The sequence below is a fragment of the Ochotona curzoniae genome, unplaced genomic scaffold, assembly GCF_017591425.1.
Source record: "Ochotona curzoniae isolate NIBS_2020 unplaced genomic scaffold, NIBS_Ocur_1.0 scaffold_4506, whole genome shotgun sequence".
Classification (NCBI taxonomy): Eukaryota; Metazoa; Chordata; class Mammalia; order Lagomorpha; family Ochotonidae; genus Ochotona; species Ochotona curzoniae.
Window position 1 is genome coordinate 22358040 of NW_024467119.1, and position 26284 is coordinate 22384323.

At 41.5% G+C, this 26284-nt stretch overlaps 1 protein-coding gene across 4 annotated transcripts in view; it reads left to right on the forward strand.

Annotated features, from left to right (window-relative positions):
- BMP2K (BMP2 inducible kinase) overlaps positions 1-26284 on the forward strand; it is a 121934-nt gene that overhangs the window by 18330 nt on the left and 77320 nt on the right. Inside the window, exon 1 of one of the 4 annotated variants that reach the window (XM_040967497.1) lies at positions 25630-25654. The exons of the other annotated variants lie outside the window; for them this stretch is intronic. Coding sequence (XP_040823431.1) covers positions 25639-25654 — 16 coding nt within the window. The 5' untranslated portion in view covers positions 25630-25638. Of the gene's footprint in view, positions 1-25629; positions 25655-26284 lie in introns of those variants that run through there. 4 annotated transcript variants of the gene reach the window in all.

Consider the following 26284-nt stretch of genomic DNA (forward strand, 5'->3'; position numbering starts at 1 on the left):
TATAAAATACCGTTTGGCATTTGGTGTCTAATAAATTTGTATATACTTATTCTAAGTAAAAACAAAACAGGATTCCATCAGATTTCTGTTTTATTAAATCACAGTACAAATGCATTTGCTTAGGTCTGGAGTATTAAACATCCAGGCATGGGCACTGTGCTATAGCAGGTGGATCACGGCTTGGGATGCCTTCCTACAAGTTTCTCAGTGAGTACATTTATATGACATCATAAAAATAGTTGTGTACATAAAAATAGTTGTGTAAGTTACTCAGTGAGTACATTTATATGACATCATAAAAAAAGTTGTCTTACTTTTGGTGCAGTGGATGCTGGATGGGATGCTCACCTCCTAAGTCAGAGTGCCGGGTACGAGGTTCAGACTGCCTGCCATTCCCAGGTGGCTGTTCATGTGCAACCTGAGAGGCAGTGGGAGGAGATGACACAAATGATTGGAGTCTTGCCACCCGTGTGGGCATTTAGAGAATGACCCAGTGAATGGAAGGTTGCTCTGTCAAATAAATGCTTTTGACAGTTGGTTGGGCTCTGTGGCACAGCTGGAAATGCCATTGCTTTGAGTGCTGGTTTCCAGCTTCAGAATGCCCAATTTCTGATGACTTCACTTTGATCCACCTTCTTGCTAATGCATCCTGGGAGGCAGCAGATGGTGGTTGAAGGACTTGAGGCTCTGCCACCCCTGTGGGAGACTTGGATGGAGTTCTCTGGCCTTGGCTTTGGTCTGACCCGACCCAGCTGTTGTGGGAATTCAGAGATTGAACTAGTGAAGGTAGGATCTTTCTCTGTCACTCTGGTTGTCAAGTAAATGAAAATAAATGGATGCTAAGAAATTTAGAAACTAGGATCAAGCTTTATCAGTTATTTAAAAACATGAGAAATTATCATTTGTTTTCAAGTAACATCTTGCTTATTTGTAGTTTTCTGTTTTTTACCTCTGAAGATTTATTTACTTTATGTGAAAGTTAAGATTTCAGGGAGAGATGTAGATAGACAGAAGTTGTCTGTTGGTTCACTCCCCAGATGGCCACTAGAGTGAGTGTTGGGCCTGTCTGATGCTGGGAGCCAGGAGCTGCATCTATGTGTCTCATGTGGATGCAAGAGGCCCAAGGACTTGATCCATCCTCTGCTGCTTTCCTAGGCCATTAGCAGGTAGCTGGCTCAGAAGTGGAGGAGCTGCAACGTAAACATACACATATATGGGATGATGGCACAACAGGTAAAGATTAGTGTGCTACACCATCATACTGGTTCCTTGACGTTTTTGATGGTTTCTTTGTACCCTGCTTCCTCTGGCTTCTTCCCCCTCGTTTTTTCCATTAGTGATCTGATTTTTTGTTTTTAACTTAATCCTTAATAGTTTTCTCCATTTTGATTCTTGCTTAGCATATAAGCCTATTTCTCTATTAGAACGCCCCCCCCCCCAAAAAAAAAACAACCTACATATAAAACTGTCCTGTAGTCTCTCTGTGCTTTGCCTCCTTCATTGTTTGGCATTTCTGAAAGGTAAGACTTCTGTGGAGGTTCTCAAAATGTGGTCTGTGGGCTTCAGAGGGAGGTGTTCTCAAACCACTTGGGAGGCGGGGCTGTCAGAGTAAAATTATTTTCATAATAACACTAAGATGTATTTGCCAGTAGAACCGAAGGTGTTTGTCACTAAGTTGTGCTGTTACTGTGTTCTTTACTATCCTGTACATTCAGTCCTTGATAATGTAAGTAAAAATATGTCATTAATCTTCTTGGCTGTTGAGTTCAAGTCTGTCTGTTTCTCTCTCTCTCTTTTTTCTTTTGTTCTTGCTTTAATTGGTGCGTGTGGGAGAGAGAGAGAGAGGGTGCGAGCATGAGAGAGAGAGTGACTATTTTACTCATTACATTAATTGAAAGGCAGAGAGAGCAGGTTCTTTGATGTGCTGGTTAACTCTCCAAGGACCCACTGTAGCTGGGACTGCGTTGGATAAACGCAAGAAGGCGGGAACTCAGTCTAGGACTTCCCCTTCCTCTGGGTTTGCCAGGTGGATGTAGGAACCCAAGTCTGTGAGCCTTTGCTTGCCACCTCCCAGGTGTGCATTAGCACGAAGCTGGTTCTGAAAGTTGAGTTGGGACTTGATGCTAGGCACTCTGAAAGGGAGCAGTCATATCACGTGCTGTTTCAACTGCTGTGCCAAACACCTGCCTGGTCTCAGTCATTTTTAAGTTGTACAGTTCCATGGCATTGAGTATATTCACTTTGTTGTACAATGTTATGATTATGCAGCTCCAGGAATTTTCATCATCTTAAATTGGAACTCTGCATCCATAAGGCACTGACTTTCCATTCATGTGTTTCCTCCCTCACCTGATAAGCAGCACTGTTCTACTTTCTAGCTCTGTGGATGTGACTCATTGAGGCCCACCTTAGGAGTGGAATCATGTATTATTGTGCTTAGTGTCTTCAAGGTTAGTTCCTGTTGTAGTATATGAGGAATTCGTTCCTTTTTAAGGCTCACTGATCCTCTGCTGTACCTGTGTATAAGTTCATGCTCCTTTCTCCATCTGCTGGTGGACATTTAAGTTGTTTCTACTCCTTGGCTGTTGTGAAAAATGCAACTGTGAAATGGGCATATACATGTTTGTTTGAATACCTACTTTCATTTCTTTTGGTTATATACCCAGAAGTGGATTAATTGGATCACATGATAATTCTGGGTTTACTTTTTTTTTTTAGAATGGCCATACCATTTTTTGTTTTGTTTTGTTTTGGTTTATGGAAACCGCTGTATCATTTTGCATTTTCACTGGTGTGGCAGTATACATGGATTTTTAATTTTTTATTTTTAAGATTTTATTTTTATTGTAAAGGAGATCTACAGAGAGATGAGAGACAGAGAAAGATCTTCCATCTGGTGGTTCACTCCCCAAGTGTCCACAATGGCCAGAGCTGAGCCAATTTGAAGCCAGGATCCAGGAGCTGCTTCTAGGTCTCCCGTGTGGGTGTAGAGTTCCAAGGCTTTGGGCCGTCCTCAACTGCTTTTCTAGGCCACAGGCAGGGAGCTGGATGGGAAATGGAGCAGCTGGCACAGGAACTGGTTCCCATATGGGATCCCGGGATGTGCAAGGCAAGGAAGGATTTAGCCACTAGGCTACCACCTTGGGCCTGCACATCGATTCTAATTTTTCTGGTGTGTTTTTGTTGTTGGTAATGACTACTACTTAATGTGAAGTGGTATCTGATTGTGGGTTTGATGTGCTTTTTGCTAATGATTAGTGACTTGAGCATCTTTTTGTGTCCTTAATGGTCATTTTAAAGTGTATATCTTGTTAAACACCTTATGTAAAGAAGTGGGAAATATACATAAGGCACTTGCTGTATGTTGAAGCATAATGATGCAATTAAGGAAGAACAATTAAGTGAATGAGTTGGGTGTTGAGTAAGCTGCCTTTTTCATGGAATACAATTTCTTGTTTGAAAGAATGGCAAACCATAATTATTCATTTAGACTTGGGTATTTGGCAGACATTTTTTAAGATGATGAAGGGAGCCTGTTCTTTCAAGGAAACAACTGACAGGTGTTATTAATGTTGTTTTTTGAGCTGTCACACAAGAATTAGAGTTTTGGAAAACTTTTGCCTCCCTTTGTGGGCTTGACAATCTTCTATTACTTTAAACGCTGCTTATAAGAGTAGGGTGGCAATATTAAGAAATGTGTTATTTTTTTGGAAGTTGTACAAAGATCTGTGCTAATGCAGTGAATTATATGAGTTTATAACTGAAATCTAAGACTGACTAGTGGATTGTGGTGGTAACACAGCAGTCAGTTCAGTAATGTGGCTTGGGGTACTGTGTTGTCATCTCTAGGAAGTTACTAGCTGTCATGCTGTGCTGCAGGAACAGAGAACAAGAGAGTATCTGCAGTTACCTGGAAAGATGAGTAAAATAAACTCCACCTTTCCCGTTATGTATTTATGTGAAGTGGATTTTTCTTCATCTGCTTCATCCAACCAGAATAACACATTGCAGGAGATTTGTAGGTGTGAGAATTCAGCAAAAATATAAAACAGTGCCTTTCTTTCATTTTTTTGCAAATTGTATCTTTTCCAAAAATGGCATATTAGTATCTGGAGTTTGTTGTTTTTAACAGATTAGTGAAGATTCTAAAAATTCCGATTATAATCCAGCAAGAGATTCTTTTCTTTTTTTTTTTTAAAGATTTGTTTTTATTACAAAGTCACATATACAGAGAGGCAGAGAGACAGAGAGGAAGATCTTCCATCTAATGATTCACTCCCCACGTGAGCACAATGACCGGTGCTGCGCCGATCTGAAGCCGGGAACCAGGAAGTTCTTCCGGGTCTCCCATGCAGGTGCAGGGACCCAAAGCTTTGGGCCGTCCTCGACTGCTTTCCCAGGCCACAGGCAGGGAGCTGGATGGGAAGTAGAGCTGCTGGGATTAGAACCGGCGCCCATATGGGATCCTGGCGTGTTCAAGGCGAGGACTTTAGGCGCTAGGCCACGCCACCGGGCTCGAGCAACAGATTCTTATATGATAATTAATAGCTGTCAGTATTGACCACTTGAAATAAAATATGGTTAGTCTTTCATATGGACAGTACATGCAAAAGGTAAAGCCTTAATATGAAAGAAAAAGACTGTAAAATAACATGTTAGTAATATTGAATACGTGTTGAAGGAATAGTATTTTAGATACATTAGGCCAGATAAAATGTATTAATCTCAGTTTACTTAAAAATATTTTTAGCATTCATTTTTAATGGAAACATAAGAATTGCACATTTATGAAGTGCTTTCTAGGCAAGACTATACTGTTTAATGTCCGATCAGGATAGTGTATCTCTCCTCAAGTTTTACTTGTTTGTTTTTAACCCTCATAATGTAGTTGCTAGGATTATAAGCTTCTGCATGTGGCTCCCACTGTGTTAGGCATGCAGATGTATTAGAATATGCTGATCCCTACCCACAGTTTATCGTGTGGATCCTTCCTGTCCAGTTCTGATTGTTCATGTGGTTTTCATAGACATTCCTTATTTGTTTGTCTTTTTAAAAGGCTGATGGCTTTCATCAAGTCTCAAATGGGCACATAACCAAAGTCAAGTTAGTTACTGCGTTACAGTTTGGAGAACTCTTGCCCGAGAGGCTGCTTGTAGTTCCTTTGGGACTGCTGGCGGCTTGGGTCGGGGGATTCCAGTTCTCACAGTTTACAAGGAAGGTGGATTCTTCCTTGCTGAGAGGGGTAGTGAGATGCATTCTTGGCTTCTTAAGTTTGGTAAAACTTTCGTGAAACAGACACATGTTAGGCATTACTGCAATGCCAGTGCTAAACTCTATGTGGACCTGTGAATTCAATAACCACATGTAAACTTGTTTCTGTGGGAAAATATTTTGAATGCCAAAAGTAGACTCAGATGCTGTCAGAGCACAATCCAGTACTAAACTGGGGATTTCATGCACTTTGTGTTGGAAACCTGATCACATGGGAGAATATTTTCACTGGAGCATTCATCATGTCTGAGAAGACTAGGCATGTGTTAAAATGAACTGTTAATGCATTCTAAAGGTGATGTTATGAGATGTATGGTTGCCATGTATCTCTGAGAAGTGGGATTATGTAAATAAGCCATTGAACTGCAGGCTGTTTGAATTAAATGGTTGTATGTCTAATTTGAGTGGGTCCACAGTGCGATGGGTGTAATAGGTTTTTGGTTACATGGTCACTTGTCATCAAGAAAAGCTTTCTGCAGCAGTGATGTTTCAGAGCCCATTTAAGTGAACAGAGAATGCAGAGTAAGCTTTTTCCAGACACAGTATATTGCCTATAGCATTCATTATAACATACTACAGATTTTTTGTCTTTCTCTCCCAAATAAAATAAAAAAAAAAATCCCTGGGTTATCCTTCCTAAAATGTGTTTCAGAGGCTAATATGCTCATTAACATTTGTTGAGAAGAATAGTCTGGGATGAGCTCTCTTCTATTTTAAAAAAAAAATGTATTTATTTTATGATGCAGTCCCATAGCCTGTGTGTGAGAATTCCCCTCCCACCACCTGAAATCACCCCCTGCCCACCTGATTTCCTTCCTTAACAGTCACAAGTCCATCATTCTGCTATTTAAGTGTATCCTGACTTTGTAGGCATGGACAATGGCAGAGTCCAGCGTCCTGTTGTCAAAATATATTTAACAATTTCATTGGAAGTCCATCTTTGATTTGAAAGTAGAGATGCATACTGAACTTTATCTTCACATTTGGATCTAATAGTCTATATTACAGAGTTACTATACTTCCCCTTAAATGAAAAGCCATAAAACACAATCAGCCATGGAAGAAAAATAGAAAATTTACAATACCATGAAGTTAAGTAACATGCTACTGAATGACCAATATATTGCCTAGGAAATGAAAAAGAAAACCAAAAACTTTAAAGAGAATGATGCTACTGTATGACATGTGTCACTGAAGAAATTAATGAGAACAACTTTTTTTGAAGGAATGAAAACATAAATAAAAATATCAAAACCCATGAGATGTAGCAAAAACAGTATTGTAAAGGACATTTATAACATCAGGTGCTTAGAAAAAAAAAGAAGTGTCTCAAAATAAATGACCTAATAATGCATCTCAAGGAATTATTAAAGAGACATGAACAGGAAGCAAGAAATGATACAAATCAGTTAATGGGAGTTTAGGTGAGATAACTATGTCAGGACACTGTGGGAAAGGAGTGATGAAGGCACCCCGAGAAAGCAGATGAGGGCTGTAGAACTGCTGAGTACAGAATTAGGGGGGACTTGGTGATGAATGGAAGGTGATTTTTCCCCCTTTTTAAAAAATTTTATTTTTGACAACCTTTACATAGTTAATTAGAGTACAAAGGTTCAAGGGCTGCAGGAAAATGGGTAAGACTGTTATTTCCACACATTTTTTTCCTGTATTTGGGATAAAAGGGGAGGTAAAGGGAGAAGCCCCACCTAGTCTCCCCCACCCATCCCAGGTCCCTGATGTGGGGCATGCTCCAAGTGTCTTGCTCAAGTGGTTTTGATAGTTCAGCAGTTATGAATTGCTGCCAATCTCGCCATTCCAAGCATGATGAAGTCACTGCAGAATCCACTGGTTGATGTAGTCCATCTTAGAGTCTCCTTTTGCTCAGTTTTACACTGCCAACATATGGCTGGGGTAGTTGATTGATTTGTTCTTTTCCTGGTTAAGGATCTGAGTCCAGCAGTTTGATTGAGGGTATCCTTAAAAACTTTGTCTGAGGTAAACCCAGACCAGGTTCTTGTGTGTGCTTGTAAGTACGGGGCCTGACACAGTCCATTGCCCCAATCAGCTGGTGGTTGCAATTGCTGGGTGGGTTTTGTTTCCAGCCCCTACTTCCACTGGAACCAATGGGTGTCGCCGTCGAGCCTGGTTTTGCCCAGCACACACTCGGCCCTCAAATAAACCAGTGGAAGCTGCAACCTAGTCAGAGTGATCCACAATAACTCCCACCAGACTGTCTCCCTATCCTGGTTTCCGTGCTTGCCATTAAGTGTAGCAGACTAGTACACATCCCATTCAGCTCCCATACATGTCAGTGGGCACTGAAGTCTAGTTGAATCCAACCAGCTCCATTATCCAGCCCACACACATGCTGTTGGGTGTCCTGTCTAGGCACCCTCTGCCCCTGTCCTGGTTTTCATGCCCTCCAGTGGAAGTGGTAACCCAAGAGGGAAGAACCCACTATTTCCCTTCTAGGCCATTCCCACTCCTGGATTATGCACTCTCCAGGTAGTTCTGTGGTTTACCTTGACAGAATTAGTCCCCAATGCCAGCTTCTGCCAGCTGATGCTGTGGCAAAGCCCAACCACCCCTCACCCACTCTAATTTATGCTTGCACCAGTTGGGACAATCAGCCCAGCCTGGCTTTTTTCTGATCTAGTACACATGAGGCGCACAGGTGTTGTAGCCCTGCCTAGTCTGGTCTGCCCCCATCCCAGCTCACACTCTCCAGTGGGAGTAGCTGTACAGCAGGGGAGCCCCCCCATATTTCCCCTGCTGGCTCTGCCCCCTCCCTCCTGTTTCTCACATGTGCTGTTGGGCACTGCGGCCACATCCAGTATGGGTCACCTCGCCTTGGCATTCTGTAAGGTGCACTGGTTTTTGTCGTGACCAAACCTGGCCCAACCCACACTCTGGCTTGGATTCACCAGGGGTTGATGTGGATTGGTTCAGCCTGGTCTGTCCCCAACCCATGCCAAATGTATGCCAGTAGGATACTTTCCATGGCCTGTTCTGGGCTGTTTCCTATTATGCTTCTTGCGCTTACCTGCAGGGACTGTGTCCTGCCAGAGTAGTTGCCCAGGCTCTTCCATCAGAACCTCTCCCAATGCCAGATTGTGTGCATCCCAGGGGGGTCCATGAGCCAGCCCTACTCAGTTCACCTCTTGTCCTAGTAGGGACAGTGGCCTTTCCTCACTGGCCTTCAACCCAATCTATTTTTTACTGTTGGATGTTTGAGCCCGACCACTGCTCGTCCATACCCACATACGTCTCACACATAGCTCAGTAGGTGCTGAGACCTTGCCTAGTCCGTCCCACATCTACCCTGGTCCTCCAGAACACATTACAGTGTTGGAGTCTAGCCGGGCTTGGTGTGTCCAGTACCAGTCCACACTTATGGGAGACTACAACCGTATCCTGACAGAACGTAGCCCCTGGTTCCAGCCAACACGCTCCTTGGTGGGAACCTCACCCCAGGTAGGGTGTCCCATTAGCTCCCCAACTGGGCCTGTTCCCAGCCATAGATTGCGCGCATGCCAGTGGTTACTCTGATTCAGCTTGGCACAACCCCTCACGGAAGGTGATTTTTGTACTTAGTAATTGAAAGTCCACTTGTAGGAGTCCCTAGAAGAAGTTGGTGTAGCGGGAAGTTGGGCAATAAGAGATGAGGTTAGCAGCAATGAATAAGAATTGAGTAGGAATTGGTGCTTTTGAAGGCTCATACTCTGTTGAGAGGAAGTTGTGCAATGGATCAGTGAGAGCCACACTTGGGCTTTGGATTTATGAATGGAAATATTTTGAGATAGAGAAAAAGTAATGTTAATAGTAAATTAAGTATGCATTTTTAAAATTTCTACAAAAATAAAACAGGTTGTTCTAAAGTATGACTGTTCCACTGTAGAAAAGAAAACGCAGGTTAGTGAGGTGAGGGGATGTTGTGGCTGGGATGGAGGGAAGTCAGAGGTGTCAAGGCTTTCTTCCAGATTCGTGGACAGGGATTGGGATGGGATCCCTGTGACTCACCACCCTTGGTGCTGCAGCTGAGAAAGGCGAAGGGAAACAAATAGCTGGCCTGTGTTAGACTTAGTATATTTTAAAAGACATCTTTTTTTTTTAGCTGTTAAAGCACCACATCTCAAACTTAGGAGTTACATGACTTGGCTGGGATTTATTCAATTGCATCTGAGAGAGGCCTGCAGTTTTGAGTTGGCAGCAAGCTCTGAGCTGGTGCCATGGCTGCTGCTACCCCCAGAAGTGATGTGAGTAGTTTATGATGGCCATCTGCTTGTTACTGGCTCTCAGAGGGGTCATCAGTAGACAGCAGAACTCAAGTGGAGGTTCTTAAACTTCAGCCAGGGTGCTTTGTTGAACAGATTCCTTGACTCAAACTTACATGTTCAATTCCAGATTTAGAGAAAGGTTCAGAAAACTGGGTTTAATAAACTCTCCAGGTGACTCTGCAGTGTGGAGTTTTGATCAACATTATATGATAACTGTATATTAAATTGAGATTGGCAAATTGACAGTTTTCAGGACTTCCAGGGACATAGTGTGTTTCTCCTTTTTATCACATGAAAACATTTGTCTTAGTGCAATTTTTCTTGATCTAGGTCCTACAACTTTATGTGCCTGGTAATGCATGTTTTACATTATATTGTAAACGGGTTATAATTTTTTAACAGTGCCATACATTTATTTTAGGAGCAGATTATTTGTCTTTGATTCAGAACGTTCTTACACCGCTATCACCTGGGCCTAAGAACAGGAGTTAGAAGGCAGATTTGTCTGATGTGCTTGATGCAGGCCTGTCAGGTTAGTAGAGAAAAACATATTCAAGTGACAAATATGGAAACTAAGAAACCTTGTAAGAATCTGGGCAGAAGCAGCAGAGGAAAGAGGCTACTTACTGAGTGCCTGAGAGAAGCCAGGCTGCAGTGATACAAAGAAGGCCCTGTTTCCTGTTTCAGGGCAAAAAGGAAAAATCAAGTAATTTTTTAGGTTATAAGCATACATTTAGAAATATAATTACCATATGCAGAGACTCATTATGTAGAAAAATCACTGGTTTTGGTTCTCTTAAAAAATGAAGCATTCTATGCTGGAAACTGTGTGTTCTTGGAAAACTGGCCACAGTGTTCTTTCACAGGTGAGATTGCTTCTTGCAGGAGTTGCCAAAGTTCCTTCAGGTGGGCAGTGTTCTCCAGGGGCATGGTGGTGGATGCCCAGATTCCCCTGTAATCACCATTAACCAAATGTACTCGTAGCTACTGCTTCCTCTCAGGTGAAATATATCCTCACATCTACCTGCATGTCTTAAGGAAGCCCACAAGCTGAAACCCAGAACGAAGGCTGAACATCAAGGCTTGTGAAACAGTCTTTTCGTGGCACAAATATTGTTTGAAATGTTAAGTGCTTTCACAGATCATTAAAAAATATCGTTGATGACATGATGCCTTTTCAGGGCATTGCATGTGAATATTTTGATAAAGAATTCTAGTTGTTTGAAGAATTTTCTTTTCTTTTGTAAACTTTGATGTGTTCAACAATTTTGAACTATTCAGGCCAATAGCTATTGCCATTTTTTTTTTTTAACAGAGAAGGAATCTGAGGCCAAAGAGGGTGAGGTACCTTTAGACAGTAGTTAATTTGAATGTTGATGGACTTATTTGAAAGGAAAACAAAGATTGGGAGATAATATCTCCCGTCAACTGATTCACTCACCAAATAGTGCAACAGGGAGCCACAGACTCCATCTGGACCTTGCGTTGGGATGTCGGGGTCCAGCTACTGGAGTCGCTGATGCTGCTTGGAGGATGCCTGTTGGCAGCAGCTGGAGTTGGAGGGCAGCTGCCACTCTGTGGTTTATGTCCTTAGTGGCATCTTATGCGCTACTCAGCTACCTTATGTAGACAATTTAAAGAAAGAGATATATACTTGTTTAGGAATATAGTTTGAAAATATTTTATGTTTGCATATTCTAACAAAAGCATTAAGGCTTTTAAAATTGCATATTTCTTTGAGAATTTGATAAAATTATATAAACCATTTCATCAGGAAGGTTTGGATACAAGTTCTGCATATGATTTAAGAAAGTACATAAACTATGCAAATCATTCCTGCATTATGCACTTTGACTAATTTAAAATTAGCATTCAAGAACTTTACGTTCTTAACTTTAAGAACTTGGTTTTTCAGGCCCGGCAGGGTAGCTGAGCAGTTAAAGTCTACGCCTTGTAAGTGTTGGGATCCCAAATGGGTGCTGGTTCTAATCTTGGTGGCCCTGCTTCCCATCCAGCTCCCTGCCTATGGCCTGGGAAAGCAGTCGAGGACGGCCCAAAGCCATGGGACCCTGCACCCATGTGGGAGACCTGGAAGAGCTCCTGGCTCTTGGCTTCAGATCAGCATGGCTTTGGCCACTTGGGGAGTGAATCATTGAATGAAAGATCTTCCTCTCTGTCTCTCCTCTCTGTGTATCTGGCTTTCCAATAAAAAATATATATATATTAAAAAAAGGAAACTTAGTTTTTCTTAGTGGTTATAAGTATTTATGGTGAGCCTGGAAATAACAGGAAGTAAAGTTGTATAGGGAATTTTTATTTGTATTTTGTGTGTAAATCCTTGTGTCATTCAGAGATTCTGGTGCTGTCTTGAAGGTTGTGTATGTTTATATACATATTTGGAGAGTTGTATGTGTGAGTTTTAACTCAGCATGTCTGGCTTTTCTATCTGGAGAAACTATGTAAAATATAAGCTTGTGTGTGTCTAAACTCAGCCCTTCCCAACTGTCAGCTCTTCCCAGCTGTTTGTGCTCCATGGCAGATGGGCTCTCTGAGTGGCCCCAGGACTTGCTCCAGGTTCATGCCTGGGAGCTCAGACCGAATGTGGACTTCATGAAGCCAGAATGTGTGTGAGGGGAAAGCGCTGGTGATGCTGGAGGAATTTTTTTTTTTGGTGGGATAACTACAGATTCGGTCAGTGGAGTGATGAGTTCAGGTGCTGGTACCAGTTGGTGAGAAGGGTATGCTTTACACTGCGTGACAGGCCTAATAAGTCATGAAATAAACTTGAGCTGTCTCTGAAAGGGAGGAATTCCACAAAGGACTCTTTGACTTTGAGAGTCTTGTTTGTATTTTGTAACATCAAGATAAACTTACTTGAAACCTTGTGGAGTGTGCTTTTCTTGGGCCTACACAGAATGTGTAAATATGTATCTGTTTTCTGAGTCAGTGTTTTGATATTGGGCCTTGAAGTCAAAGTCCCTGAGCTGAGACTGCTCGGGTAGGCTTTTCCCTCCACTTCTGAAGTGATTACAGGAGACACTGTGTTTACTTGGCACAGTTGGGATGGTTGCACAAAGTACTTGCCTAAGCATCTACATGTTGGGGCTAGCTTAGTGATAGAGAACAGCACCAGGGGGGTAGCATGGCTCGTGCGTGCGGTATACTGCTCTGTGGCCTGTGACTTTTAAAAGCATTTATTCCTTGATTTGGAGTAGGTGATGTGGTATTATGTGCTTCCTAGCCTTAACATATATACTCACTTGTGGAAGCTTCCATGGTTTTTGTTTGCTAATCTGAGACTGTCTTATGTAATTTTAGTGTAGTAATGAGTAGAATTATGTGTCAACATTATTTACTTTAAGGTTACCTGAATTTTCAGGTGTTTTGAAAACGGGTTTTGCAGCTTACATTCTTCTATTAATATTTTAAATTATAACTGTTTGAACTGCAGTTGCCACCAAAACTTTAAAATAGAGCTGTTTATTTGATAAAAGTCTGTATTACAAAGTAAATATCTAGAATGAAACCAGCAAACTCAGCTAATGCTCACAAACTTTAGATTGAATTGCCTGTTTATGTGTTTATGCTTTCAAAAATTGTATCTCAAGCTGATTTGTTTTTACACAAGAAATGTTCTTTTTTTCCTAATAGCAGTTACCCACAGTGTTTTTTTTTTTTTTAAAGATTTTAATTTTTATTGAAAAGTCAGATTTACAGAGAGCAGGAGAGGCAGAGAGAAAGATCTTTCATCTGTTGGTTCACTTCCCAAGTTGCTGTGATGGCTGGAGCTGGGCCAATCCAAAGCTAGGAGCCAGGTGCCAGGAGCTTCCTCAGGTCTCCCACGTGGATGCAGGGTCCCAAGGCCTTGGGCCATTTTTCACTGCTTTTCCAGGCTACAAGCAGAGAGCTGGATGGGTAGTGGGGCAGCTGGGACATGAACTGGTGTCCACGTGGGATCCTGGTGCATGCAGGGTGCAGGCTTTAGCCCCTAGGCTGCCATGCTGGGCCTTAGCCACAGTATTTTAGGATGAATTGGCACATTTGGTTACACTCAGTGAAGTGGTCTTCCTTTCTTTGGCATTTGTGTTCTATCTGCCTTTAGCTCACTCCCTTCTCCCTTGCCTCTGTGTAATTGGTCAATGAACAAATCCAGCATACCTCCATCTCTGAAGTCTGGTGCGTTATCTCTGTTATAGACATGACGTCAAACTGCCTCATGTGTTAAATCTCTTAAAAAACTTACCAACTTAACACTGTTAATTGGAGGGGACAGGAGGAGACAGGTGGTGAGAAAGAAGCTGGGTATTGACTTGCTGTCTTCTCTGAATTATTTTTACTATCTCTCTCACCTGCACTGAAGAAGTAGCTCTGTGTGTGTGCTAGTGCTGTAAGTAGCAGGGGTTTTTCCTCGAGTGACAGTGTGTGAGGTAGATTCTTCACCTTGATCTGTTCCCACAGCCCTCACCAGTCTCTTTGCTTTTGAGACCTTCTTGCTTTGAACTGAAATAACTTGGATTTGTCTCTGGATTTTGCTCTTAACTCGTTTCAAGTCCCTTTGAGGCTTGATATTTATTTTTCCTTTCTCCCATCCCCTCCCATCCCCATCCCCTTTCCTTCCCTCTTTTTTTTTTTTTCTGTGTTGTTTTGGACTCTTTAGGAGTGTCTTTCTGCCACTTCATCCCTTGGCTTCTGTAAATTGGAAGCAGCATCCTTGTTTTTTCTATACTTTTAGTGATTGTTTAATAGTGATATATATGTGTGTGTGTGTGTGTGTGTGTGTATGCCTTACAAATATGAGAGCCTTAAACACTGTCCCATCACCACCACCACTCCTTCCTGAGAGAAGCAATCTTACACTGTGTAACTGATTTGCTATCTTAGGTTTTGCAACTGTCTTCAAAGTTTTCTTTAACCCATACATTAGACATTGCTGTTACTGTTTCACAAGTCAGTGAGAAATAACTACAATCTTTGTTTATCTTTTATATGTCAAACAAGAAAGTCTTATATGGTGTTCTGTCTAGGTTCAGCTGCTTTTACTCTGACACATCCTTCTTTAGTGACGAAGGTCTCGTGTGCGTGTGTGTGTGTGTGTGTGTGTGTGTGTGTGTGTGTGTATGCTTGCTAGGAAGAGTTTTGGTATATAATTCTAGGTAGAGAGAGATTTTCTTTTAGCCTTGTGAAGGTATAGTTTTACTGTCTGATGACCTTTGTGGCTGATCCTCTTTTTCCCACTAGTGGCATTGATGCATTTTTCTTGTCTTGTGCAATTTTACTCTGATGGTGTAAATCAACCTTCTGTTATTCTGTTTTGAACTCTTGGTTTTCTGTATCCAGTATTTGTTGTCTTTTGGCACTTATGGAGAAATTCTCACCATTCTTTGGTCTAACAATGCCTCTTAGCCATTTCTCTTAGATACTAGATATACTTGAATTGCCTGTCCTGTCCTCCAAATGTCACCTCATCCCAGCTTCATGGCTTCCGTCTTGTACCCACCAGGCAGATTTTGGTGTAATGCATTCACATCAGTCTTCAATTTTCTTTCTTTTGGTGGACTTCATTTTCTGTTTGCCGATTGAGTATCTTACATTTTTTTGTGTGTTGGAAATTAAATTATTGGTTAAGTTAACAGGATAGGCTTTTGTTTTTCCCCTTTTGCCTTTGCCATCTTCATAACTTTCTAATTCTGCTCTGTTTAATATATATTAATATTTATATATAAAATGTTAGTATATTAAATATATGTATATTTAAGATTTATTCATTTCTATTGAAAAGACATTTTGTAGAGAGGAGAAAAAGAAACACCTTGCACCACCTGCTGGTTTATTCCCCAAATGGCTATAATGACTGGAACTGAGCCAGTCTGAAGCCAGGAGCCAGGGGTCCCTTTCCTGTTCTGCAATGCAGGTGCAGGACCCCAAGGCTTTGGGCCATCCTCCAGGCCATAAGCAGAGTGCTGGATGGGAAGTAGAGCAGCTGGGATGTGAACTGGTGTCTGTATGGGATCTCATTGTAGGCAAGGTGAGGGTTTAACAGGGACCCATTGACTGTTTTCTTAGGTACTTGTTCAGATTGTTTATATAATGAATGATTCTTAAAAAAAATTAATGGCTGTAAAACATATAGAATTATAGTTATATTCCATGACTGGTAGTTCTGATATTTGTATTTTGAAGTTATATTTTATAGTTTCTTTCTTTTTTATTTTTAGATTCATTTACTTTAATTGGAAAGACAGATTTAGAAAGAGGAAAGACACAGAAAAAGTTCTTCATCTGCAGGTGTACTTCCCACATGGCTGTAACAGTTGGAGCTGAGGCAATCTGAAACCAGGAGCCTACGCCAGGGACTCCCATGTGGGTGCGGGGCCCCAAGGCTTTGGGCCATCCTTAATTGCTTCCCAGGCCACAAACGGATTGGATTAGAAATGTAGCTGGAATAAGAACTGGCACGCTGGTAGGGTGCTGTTGTTTGCAGATGGAGGATTAGCCAATTGAGCCATCATGTCAGCCCCTGTAGTTCCCCGCCTCTCTCCCCCCTGAGTTTTGTGGTTTCCTGAATTGTGAAGAAAAATTACAAGGAGTGAATTTGCTGTTTAAGATATTTGTTTAGGAGCAGATGCTTGGTCTAACAGTTAAGATAATAGATCTTAAAGTGCTGAATAAATTGAGTATGACGTTAGGTCAGGAGAATTCCTTGAAGACAGAAAGAAGAGGATTTGAGTGGTCAGAGCAAGGCCGTCTCCCCTCTGTTACTGGCCTGAGACAGCCTGCATTCTTGTTTTTGTCCTCAAGGACTTCTCCTGATCTAACTTTCTTCCTGTGATGGGGTTAGTAATAGTCCCCCTCTGTTGGTGATTTTTGTAACATCTTTGCCATTCTTCTCTTGATCAGCTCAGCTAATAGTTTCCCAGCTTTGTTTTTAAAGAATTGATTTTTCATTTTATTTACATTTTCTATTAGCTTTTTAATTCTTTATTTCCTATTTCACTTAGTCACCAGAATTTGTTATTTCCTTCCTTCTGCTTTGTGTGAATGTGTTTCTTCTGCTCTTTCTAGTTTTTAACAACATTTAAAGTTAGGTTAATGAATTGAGATCATTATTTTTGAATATTGGTGCTAATGGCATGTAAAACTCCCTGCTCGTCACCCTGTGTCTATTTTAACTGCATTCTGTAAGTGTGGATTTGTGATTTTTTTTAACCTGTCATTAATCTGAAAGTATTTTTTCTTTCCCCGTGATCATTCTGTGATCTGTTATTTATTTTTAGTGTGTTCTTTTACTTCTACATATTTAAATTCCTCAACTTCTACATAATAAATTCATTTTATTGATTTCTAGTTATATTTCATTACAGTTGAGAACATAATGTGCATGGCATTAGTCTTAAAATTAATTGACTTATATGTGTGTAATAAATGTCCATTCTTCTGCTTAGAAAGATACTCTTTAAATGTCAGGTCTTGTTGATTTGTAGAGGTTTAGGGTTAGTTGGGTGGTGGGAGTGATGGAGAAATGGATTATCCGCTGCTAAGTTATAGTTAAATAGCACTAAGAAGTTCTGGAGTACTGTTGCACAGAACTTAATTGAAAGTCTGAGTTTCAGAAAGAGAAGGAGAAAGGCATCTGGCTTTGTTGTGAGCATCTGAGGAGTGAACCAGTGAATTGGAATGCTGTCTCTTTTATTCTAAGTGAATAAATAATGTTTACAAAGGAGTGAAGTTAGTAATCTCTGCTTGGGAAGATTTTCACTTTTGGAAGACATTCCCAGAGTCATTGTTGTAATCTAAAATGACACATCTGATTTATCATGGGTTCTTGGTCACTGGGTGGGAAAGACTTTTTTCTAAGATTCATGTATTTTTATCAGGCAGATATATAGAGAAAAGGAGAGACAGAGAGACCTTGCATCTGCAGGTTCACTCCCTGAATGGCTGCAAGTGCTGATCCGAAGCCAGGAGCCAGGGAGTTCTTTCGGGTCTCCCAAGGCTTTGAGCTGTCCCTAAACTGCTTTCCCAGGCAGAAGAGAGCTGGGAAAGCATATGGGATAGGAACTGGTACCCTTATGGGATGCCCGTGCTTGTAGGTGCTAGTGAGCTTTGCACTGGCCCCTGAAAGACTTTTTCGTTTTGAAACCCCATGGATAAATAAGTGAATTTTTTCCCCCTCTCACATTTACCCTTTCCATCCCTCTTTCTCCTTCCACTCCCTAGGAAAACAGAGTTGATGAAAGTATATACCACGGAAAGCCCAGTTGTTGACAAACACACAGAGCGCGTGTGTATTGGGATATGGGAGCTGTAGGTCTCTAGGATACCATAAACATTTTCTGTCGTGAGAAACCTAGGTGTCTCTGGGGAGGTTTCTGTTCCAGTTACCGGCAATGGTGGTTTTCTTATAGAATAATAATTCAAGTGGTGATAAGACTGTTGGCTAGTAAGAGGAAGAAATCACCTGGACAGATGTATCCTAGGTCTGTTTGTGTTTTTCTTTCAATTTTGTTGTGAGAAATTTGAAAACATACAGAAAAAATGAAAGAGTAATGTAGTGAATAATCATGTTTCCATCTAGATTCAACCACTAATAATAGCATTTTTTTGCCACTTTTTATTTAAATATTTTTTGTAGCATGTGGGTAGTTTTGAATGAGTACTGTCTATTAGAGGAAATTATTCATTTCTTTAAGAGGGACTGAGTTGCTGTAGGATAACTTGTGCATTTGTTTATACATGTTTATACATATGTTGAGAACATATATGTTCTTAATATATATAAGGACTTACCAAGTATTAATAAGCAAATGTGACATCATTTCTGCAACTTGATTTCCAATAGTCCACCACCAGTGAAATGGCTGTGTTCCAACACTTTTCCAACAGCAAACGGGAAGCCCAAAATTTCACTCAGTTCTGGTAGTTACTCAGAGTTTGCCCAAATGTCACAAGTTAAGGGACTCAGACCCAAAACACTTCCCCCTCCGTCAGACCCAAGTGAGAAGTCAAGCCACTGGCTTGACTACAAAATTGAAAAAAAACTGTAAGAATGATGCACAGAACTTATCAGAGTACTAGAACTGTGATTACTTTTTTTTAAAAGAAGATATAGATGAATAATAACACAAACTGGTACACAGCACAACATCTGGATGGTCCCAAGTGCAGAACCTTTGTCCTCAGGGGCATAGGTGCACAGCTCTCCTAGAACATCAGACCTTTCACCAACCAGGAAGCCCTCTGATCTTCTGCATTAAAAATTCTATTGAAGTCTCATTGGATAGGCATGACTGATCAGATCATTGCCATGTGATTCAGCTTGTTGTCTCCCATCCTCAGAAGCTGAGGGGTGGTGTTAAAAATTCTGACCTTCTGACATCTAGCTGTTCTTTTTGGTGACCAGTCTTCATTCTAAAGCTGTGCAGGGACTCCATGATGAATCATTGTATTAGTTTAATGGCATGACTGTCAGGGAATTCCATGCTTTTATAGGTCTGTGGTATCTGGGGCCATCAGATAGTATGCTTTTTCTTATGATGGAAGTATGAGTCAGAATAATGCTTTTTAATAAACAAACTATTAAAACATTCCTGCCTTAATGGAAGTGATGTTTGTTTAGACATTATTTTAGTGACTTTAGTAAATTGCTATGCTGTTAGATACAACCTTACAGAAACTGAAGCATAGAAGTTGATTATGGTGGTTAAAATTTATCTTAGGGGGTAGCTTTTAAGTTGTATGTGACTTGTGGTACTGGCAACCTGTGTGAGTCCTGGCTACTCCACTTCTGATCCAGCTGCCTGCTTTATTGTGCCTGGGTAAAGAGCAGAGGATGGCCAAAGGACTTGGCCTCTGCACCCTTGTTGAAGAGCCAGATGAAGGTACTGTTTCCTGGCTTTGGTCTAACCCAACTCTGGGCATTGTGGCCCTCTGGGGAATGAACCAGTGGATGGAAGATACCTGCCCTGCCTTCTCCTTTTTTCTTCCTTACCTTTCCTCTCCTACTCCCCTCTTCCTCCTAATTCTTCCTACTCCTTTCTCTCTCTGCCTTTTCCCTTTCCCCTTCTCCATCTATCCCTCTCTCTTTCTGTAACTCTGCTTTTCAAATAAATAACTACATTAAAAAATTGTCTTCACCTTCATTTAACTGCTTCAAGTTCCTAAATAATTATTATTTTGCAAAGCTGATTTTGAGTTTGGGTTGCATATGTCTTTTTAATTTAAACTTATATTCATAAATTATTAAGGATTAAGCAGGCAAAGATGTTATTTTTTTAATAGCATTGTGTTTAGCAAGCCGTGTGTTTATTTCCATTCTTCATATTCTCATTGTAACAGGGAATAATATTAATTACAGTAGTACAGTAAAAGAGTAGTAATACTTATAATAACTTATTTATGAAATGGGCTGTTCCACTGTTTTATGTACATAATTTCATTTATTTTTTTAGAATAGTCCCATGAAGAGATGTTATCTCTGCTAATCTTAGGAGGAAAGTGGAGCCCAGTTGTTGATCTGCCTATGGTCACAAATAGTAATGGTGGAGTTATTACTGATTTCACTTCTGATTCCAAATTGCTCCCCATTCCCCTTGCTGTGCTATATTTTTTAAAAGTTATTCATTTTCATTTTTAAATTTTTGTTTTTAATAATTTATATACATGAGAGGGATGCATATCCATGTGGAGCTTTGTTTAGGGTGGGAAGGGTTGAGGTATGGAGGAAGGTAGGGGACAAATGTTTCAGTTCTGCAGAGGTTTGAGGTTGACCATTCCTTGTTGTCAAACTACATCAGCACCTGAGAATGAGGGACAGTCACTTGATGATGCCTCAGAGACCCCGATGTGGGAAAGAATGTTCTGAGGGTGTCACTTGAGTGATTTTGATAGTTCTGAGAAACCAGGGTTGAGAAAAAATCTTCCAATGTCTGCTGACTTACAAAGTCCACCCCAGTGTGTGTCCATAGACCCAGACACTTGCTGCCAAGCTTGGTCAGAAGAATTGTTTGACCTGTTCTGCTTTTTATCCTCTGATGAGACACTCAGCATCATCTATGGCTTAGATGAGCTGGCTGTCATATCTCCTGTGTGCATCTGGGCATTCTGTCCAATCTACAGGCTTCAGCAACTGAGGAGGTCCAGATCCAATACATGCACTCCAAGGTCGGACTACACATCCCGTGATTTTCCCTGTTCTAGAGTGTGAGTCCAGTGATCTGGCTGGGGAGTGCCCCAGGAAACCTTGGCTGGGGGAACCTGAGACTTGACTCTGAACATGCGCCGACTAGAGTAGGGTAAGGTTGGGTTTGTCACCTGCATCAGCCAGTGTCCATACTGTTGGATGCAGCTGCCTGGTTGGTTCTGGCCCCAGCCCTATCTCTCATGTGAAATAGAAGGTGCTATGGTCTAGCCCAGCCCAGCCTGCCACAGGCCGAATCTTAACGCACACCAGCAAGTATTGTAGCCTATTTGGGACAAGCCCCGATGACTTCCACCAGACCTGCACCTAGCCTCAGTTTTTGTACATGTCATGTGTGGTGACCTAACCTAGTCTATCCCACATTTCAATTGTATTATGCACACCTGTGAGTGCTGCAGCTTAACACTGTATGCCTCCAGACCTGGCCCACACATAAGCTGACAGATACTACCACCTTGACCAGCCTGGCATGCCCCCAGCCCTGGTTCTCATGCTCTTCTGCAGGAGCTGCAACCTAGCAGGGAAGTGCCCACAGTTACCCTGCCTGTCACATTCCTAGCCCTGGATCTTATGCTAGGAGGTACTGTGATTCAGCCTAACACGACTTGCCCCCAGTCCCAGGACATGGCAGCTGGTGCTGTGACCTACCCGGGCTGGCCTGCATTTTTTTCTTGCATTCTCTCATGTCAATGGGTACAGCAGTCTATCCCAGCCTGGTCTGTCCTTAGACCCAGCCCAAATATTAGCTGATGGATGCTACAGCCGTGCCTTGACCACCCTGCTCCCAACTCTCATGCTTATCAGTGGAAGCAGCAGCCCAGGAGGGGAGTCCAGGAGATTTCCCTATCAGGCCTGCTGCTATCCTTGGATCTTGTGTGTGCCAACAGGTGCTGCAAACCAGTTTGAGATAGCCTGCTCCCAGTCTTGGCATTTGCTGGCAGGTGCTAAGCTGGCTCAGCCTGGCCTACCCCTGTCTCAGCTCTCACTGTCAGGTGCAGCAACCCAGCTCAGCTTGGCCCATTCTCAGCCCTTGTGTAACTTGACATGTATTGTGGTCCAACCCATTCTGGCCTGCACACTGTCCTGGATCGCTCTCTTGCCAGTTTGTGTTGTGGACTGATCCAGCCCAGCCTGCCCCCAGAATTGCCTCACACATATGCTGATGGGTGCTGCCCCCGCCCTGACTCTCTACTCACCAGTGGGAGCTTCAGCCTAGCAGGGAGTTTCCCAAGTTCCCCTACCAGACTTGTACCAGCCTTGATGGTTATTGCTAGTGCTGGTGGATGCTGTGACCTGGCCTGACATGGCCAGGCTCCTGTCCTGGCTCTAACTGAAGGTTGCTGTGGCCTACTCCAACCAACTCACCCTAGTCCAGCCTGCTCTACTCCTAGACATAGCTTTCATGTGGCCCTCATGTGACCATTGGCTGTTGCAGTCTATCCTAGTCTCTCCCACATGCATTCTGTGTCCCTCAGCACCAGATATGCTATATTCTAAGGAAAACAATTTAGCAGATTGGTTTCCTGCCAGATATCATTCAGTAAATATCATTCAATAAAAATCACTAAGTAAAAATATCATAGTAAATAAATATGATTCAGTAAATAACATTTTGTGCTCACTTAGGGGCATTACTTTGCCTTTTATTTATAGCCACCTGTCTTTCTTGGAAGAATGTGCCCCAGCTTTCCTAGGGGATTCCCGAAAGGGTTGACAGTGCTGATCCCTGTGTATCCTGTGTGTTTGCTATGTGGCTTGGTGGCATTCTCACAAAGTTGTGTAGTTTAGATGTTCTTTTATGTTGTATGCCCTGATGCCTCTTTTTCATGACCCATTGTGCTTTGTGATATGACTGAGTTTGAGAGTTGCTTGAATGTTAGCGCAGTGATCCTGTGGCAGTCTCTGAGGTAACTGAGATGGCTACTAAGTGACCGGCAAGCAGGTGCAACTGCAGCATGGATACACTGGGCAGAGGCACAATCTACATTCGGGACAGGATGGAATGGATGGTGCAATCAGATTTCATTATGATACTCAGAATGATGTGCAATTTAAGCTTAGGAATTAGTTCTAGAATTTTCCAAAAACATTTTGAGATGATGAAAGGCTATGGTAATTTTAACAGAACAAAAGCTGTTCAAAGGGAAACTACTTAGCAGTGCTTTCTATTATCTTTTATTTTGTTTATTTGAAAGGCAGAGTGTCAGGGTATTGGAGAAATTTCATCCAGCTGCTAGTTTATTCCTTAAATGGCTGCAGTAGCCTGGCTGGGCCAAGTTGAAGCCAGGACCCTGGAACTTTGCCTATGTTGGTATTCCCCTTGCATTGCAGGGACCCAAGTACGTGAGTTTTCCTGTGCGTTAGCAGGAAGGTGTGTTAGAAGCAAAATAGCCAGGACTCAAACCAGTTACTTAGATATGGGATGCAGGTAGGTTATTTAACCACTGTGTCATAATGCCCACCCCACTAACACTACTTCTTGTTTCAAAAACTCCAGAGCCTATGATACTTGTTATTAATGCAGAGGACTGAATCTTATTTTTTCCAATTCTCTTTATGATCACTCCTTTGAAATGATTTTGGAATAGTTAGTTTGCTATATAATTCATTTATTATTATTTTAAGAATTATTAATATTTTATTTGAAAGGCAAATCTACAGAGAGAAGGAGAAACAGAACTTATGTCCAGTGATTCAGTCCCCAACTGGCTGCAACAACCAGAGCTGATAAGATCTGAAGCCAGAAGCCAGGAGCTTCTTCTGGGTCTCCAATGTGGATGCAGGGTCCCAAGGCTTTGGATCATCCTCTGTTGCTTTCCCAGGCCACAAGTGGGAAGCTGGATAAGAAGTGGAGAAGCTGGGATAGTACAAGCTGGTACCCAAATGGGATTCTGGCATGTGCAAGGCGAGGACTTTAGTCATTAGGCCGCTGTGCCAGGCCCACATTTATTTATTCATTTTTAAAAATTATCTGAGAAGGATGTGCATCCTAGTGTATCTTGGGTATACGGTTACATTAGTTATGGACATTTTATACATTTATCTTGCTTATTCTGTTGTACTGACTGTAGAAGTAGAAACATCATTGAGTCAATTTTAAAAGTTTTTCAGCTGACTTCAGTGAATGAAATATTTAATAAAATGAAGCCATAGGCATTTATATAGCAGTATAAAAGTAGTGTTAGGTTAGTTTTTGGTACATTTGCTCACTGCTTTGTGAGATAGCTGGCTTTGTATTAGGGCTAATGTTACTCCCAATTAAGACAAACTAAGACAACTGTTTGCTTTCTGGTTGCTTTTTAAACTTTTTTTCTTCTGAAAGATTTATTTCTTTTTATCTAAAAGGCAGATTTTTACAGAGAGACAGTGAGGTCTTTGATCTGTTGGTTCATTCCACACATGGCCACAGCAGGTGGAGCTGAACCAGGCTGAAGCCAGCAGTCAGGAGTCGTCTTCTGCTGCTTGCCCAGGCCATAAGCAAACAGTGAGTTGGAAATGGAGCAGCTGGGACTTGAACTGGTGCCCACATAGGATGTTGACCCCGGAAGTGGAAGCCTAGTTTATTATGCCTGGGACCAACCCCACGGTTTTTATTTATTTAAACTTTTAGCAGACACATAAAAATCAAACATATTTATGGAGCATCCTGTGTTGTGTAGGCATGTTTACATGTTGTATAATGCCTATTCAGAGTAAACGTATCTACTTACACATTTGACGTTTCTTCATAATGGAAGCAATCAAATCTTACAGATTCTTTCAAAAAATAGATATGTACTATGGTAATATTATGTGTACTTATCCTGATGTGTAATAAAACTCCAAATCTTCTTACTCCTATTGAAATGTAATGTAACACTTGTTGACAAAATGTCTTTCTCTGTCCTGCCAAGCGTCTTCCCCTCGTTTCCACCAGCTTCTGCTAATCATCATTTTTCTCTTTTATGAGACCTATGAGAACAACCTTTTTTCTTTTATCTTAAGATTCTATGTGAAGTCACATGTACTTGTTGTTCTGTGTTTGGTTTATTTCACGTAACATAATCGCCAACAGTTCTATCCATGTTTGTTAAATGTCAGAATTGCATCTTTTTAATGGTCAGATAGCACTCCATTGTGTATGTATATATGCACATTTCTCTTCATTTATCAGTGAATAGACATTAGATTGTTTCCATTTCTTGGCTATTGTGAATTCTGCTGTAATAAACATGGGAATGCAGATGTGTTGCTTAACAGACTGATTTCATTTGCTTTGCATGTATAGCCAGAGATGGGATAGCTGGATTGTACAGAAACTGTGTTTCTAGGTTTTTGAAATGCCTTCATCTTGTCTCCACGTGACTATACAAATTTAAATTCCCACCAACAGTAGGGGGAAAGTTTCATTTTCTTCCTCTCTGCCAGCATTTTCTACCTTTTATCTTATTGAATAGTGGCCAGTGTAACTGGTGTGAAAAAAAACCTCATTGCAATTTTGCATTTCCTTGATGATTGGGGGTGTTGAAAAATCTTTCCTATACCTGACCATTTACTGTATGTCTTCCTTTGAACGATGCCTGTTTAGACCAGAACATTTTTCACATTGAATTGTTTTTACTATTAAGTTGCTTGGGTTCTTTATGTAGTCTTGTTATTAGTCCATCAGACATATCACTTGCAAGTATTCACTCTCATTATGTAGCTTGTCTCTTCATTTTTGGCTGTACAGAAGGACTTTTTTTTAACTCTTATCTCAAGTGAAATCCCACTTGCTTGTGGGTTTTTTATTTTTTTTTGGCTTTGTTTCTTATGATTTTAAAGACTAATTTTTTAAAGATTTATTTTTATTATTTTTTCATTGGAAAGGCGGATATACAGAGAGGAGAGGCAGAGAGGAAGATCTTCCGTCCGATGATTCACTCCCCAAGTGAGTGCAACGGCCGATGCTATGCCGATCCAAAGCCAGGAGCCTCTTCCAGGTCTCCCATGCGGGTGCAGGGTCCCAAAGCTTTGGGCTGTCCTCTGCTGCTTTCCCGGGCCACAGGCAGGGAGCTGGAAGGGAAGTGGGGCTGCCGGGATAGAACTGGTGCCCATATGGGATCCCGGGCGTGCAAGGTGAGGACCTTAACCACCTGTGCCACTGCGCCGGGCCCGAGACTAATTTTTTTAAAAGTCCTTTTTTAATTCAGGGTTAAGTTTCTCTTTTGCCTGGGTGGAAGAATCTTTCCTTGCATCCTCAGCAGATCATTCGCTTGTATCTCATAGAGCTAGTTACATACCTAGTCCTGAATCAATTTCTGATTAGGGGGAATGAAATTTTCATCATTGACATAGAAAAAGCAATGTTGGTTGATTATCTGGAAGTGAATGATTAGCCATACCCCCATGTGCTTTATTACTGTCTTATATTAAATAACTCCAGTGGTTATCACAACAGGAAGTGCCTGATGTGTAGGCAGTTGTGCCCCTTTGTGGTTGGCGTAAGAAGCTGGTGATATGATTGTAATCTGTTAGCTGCTTACTATACTTTTGTCTTGAGTGAGATCATTATTTCTGT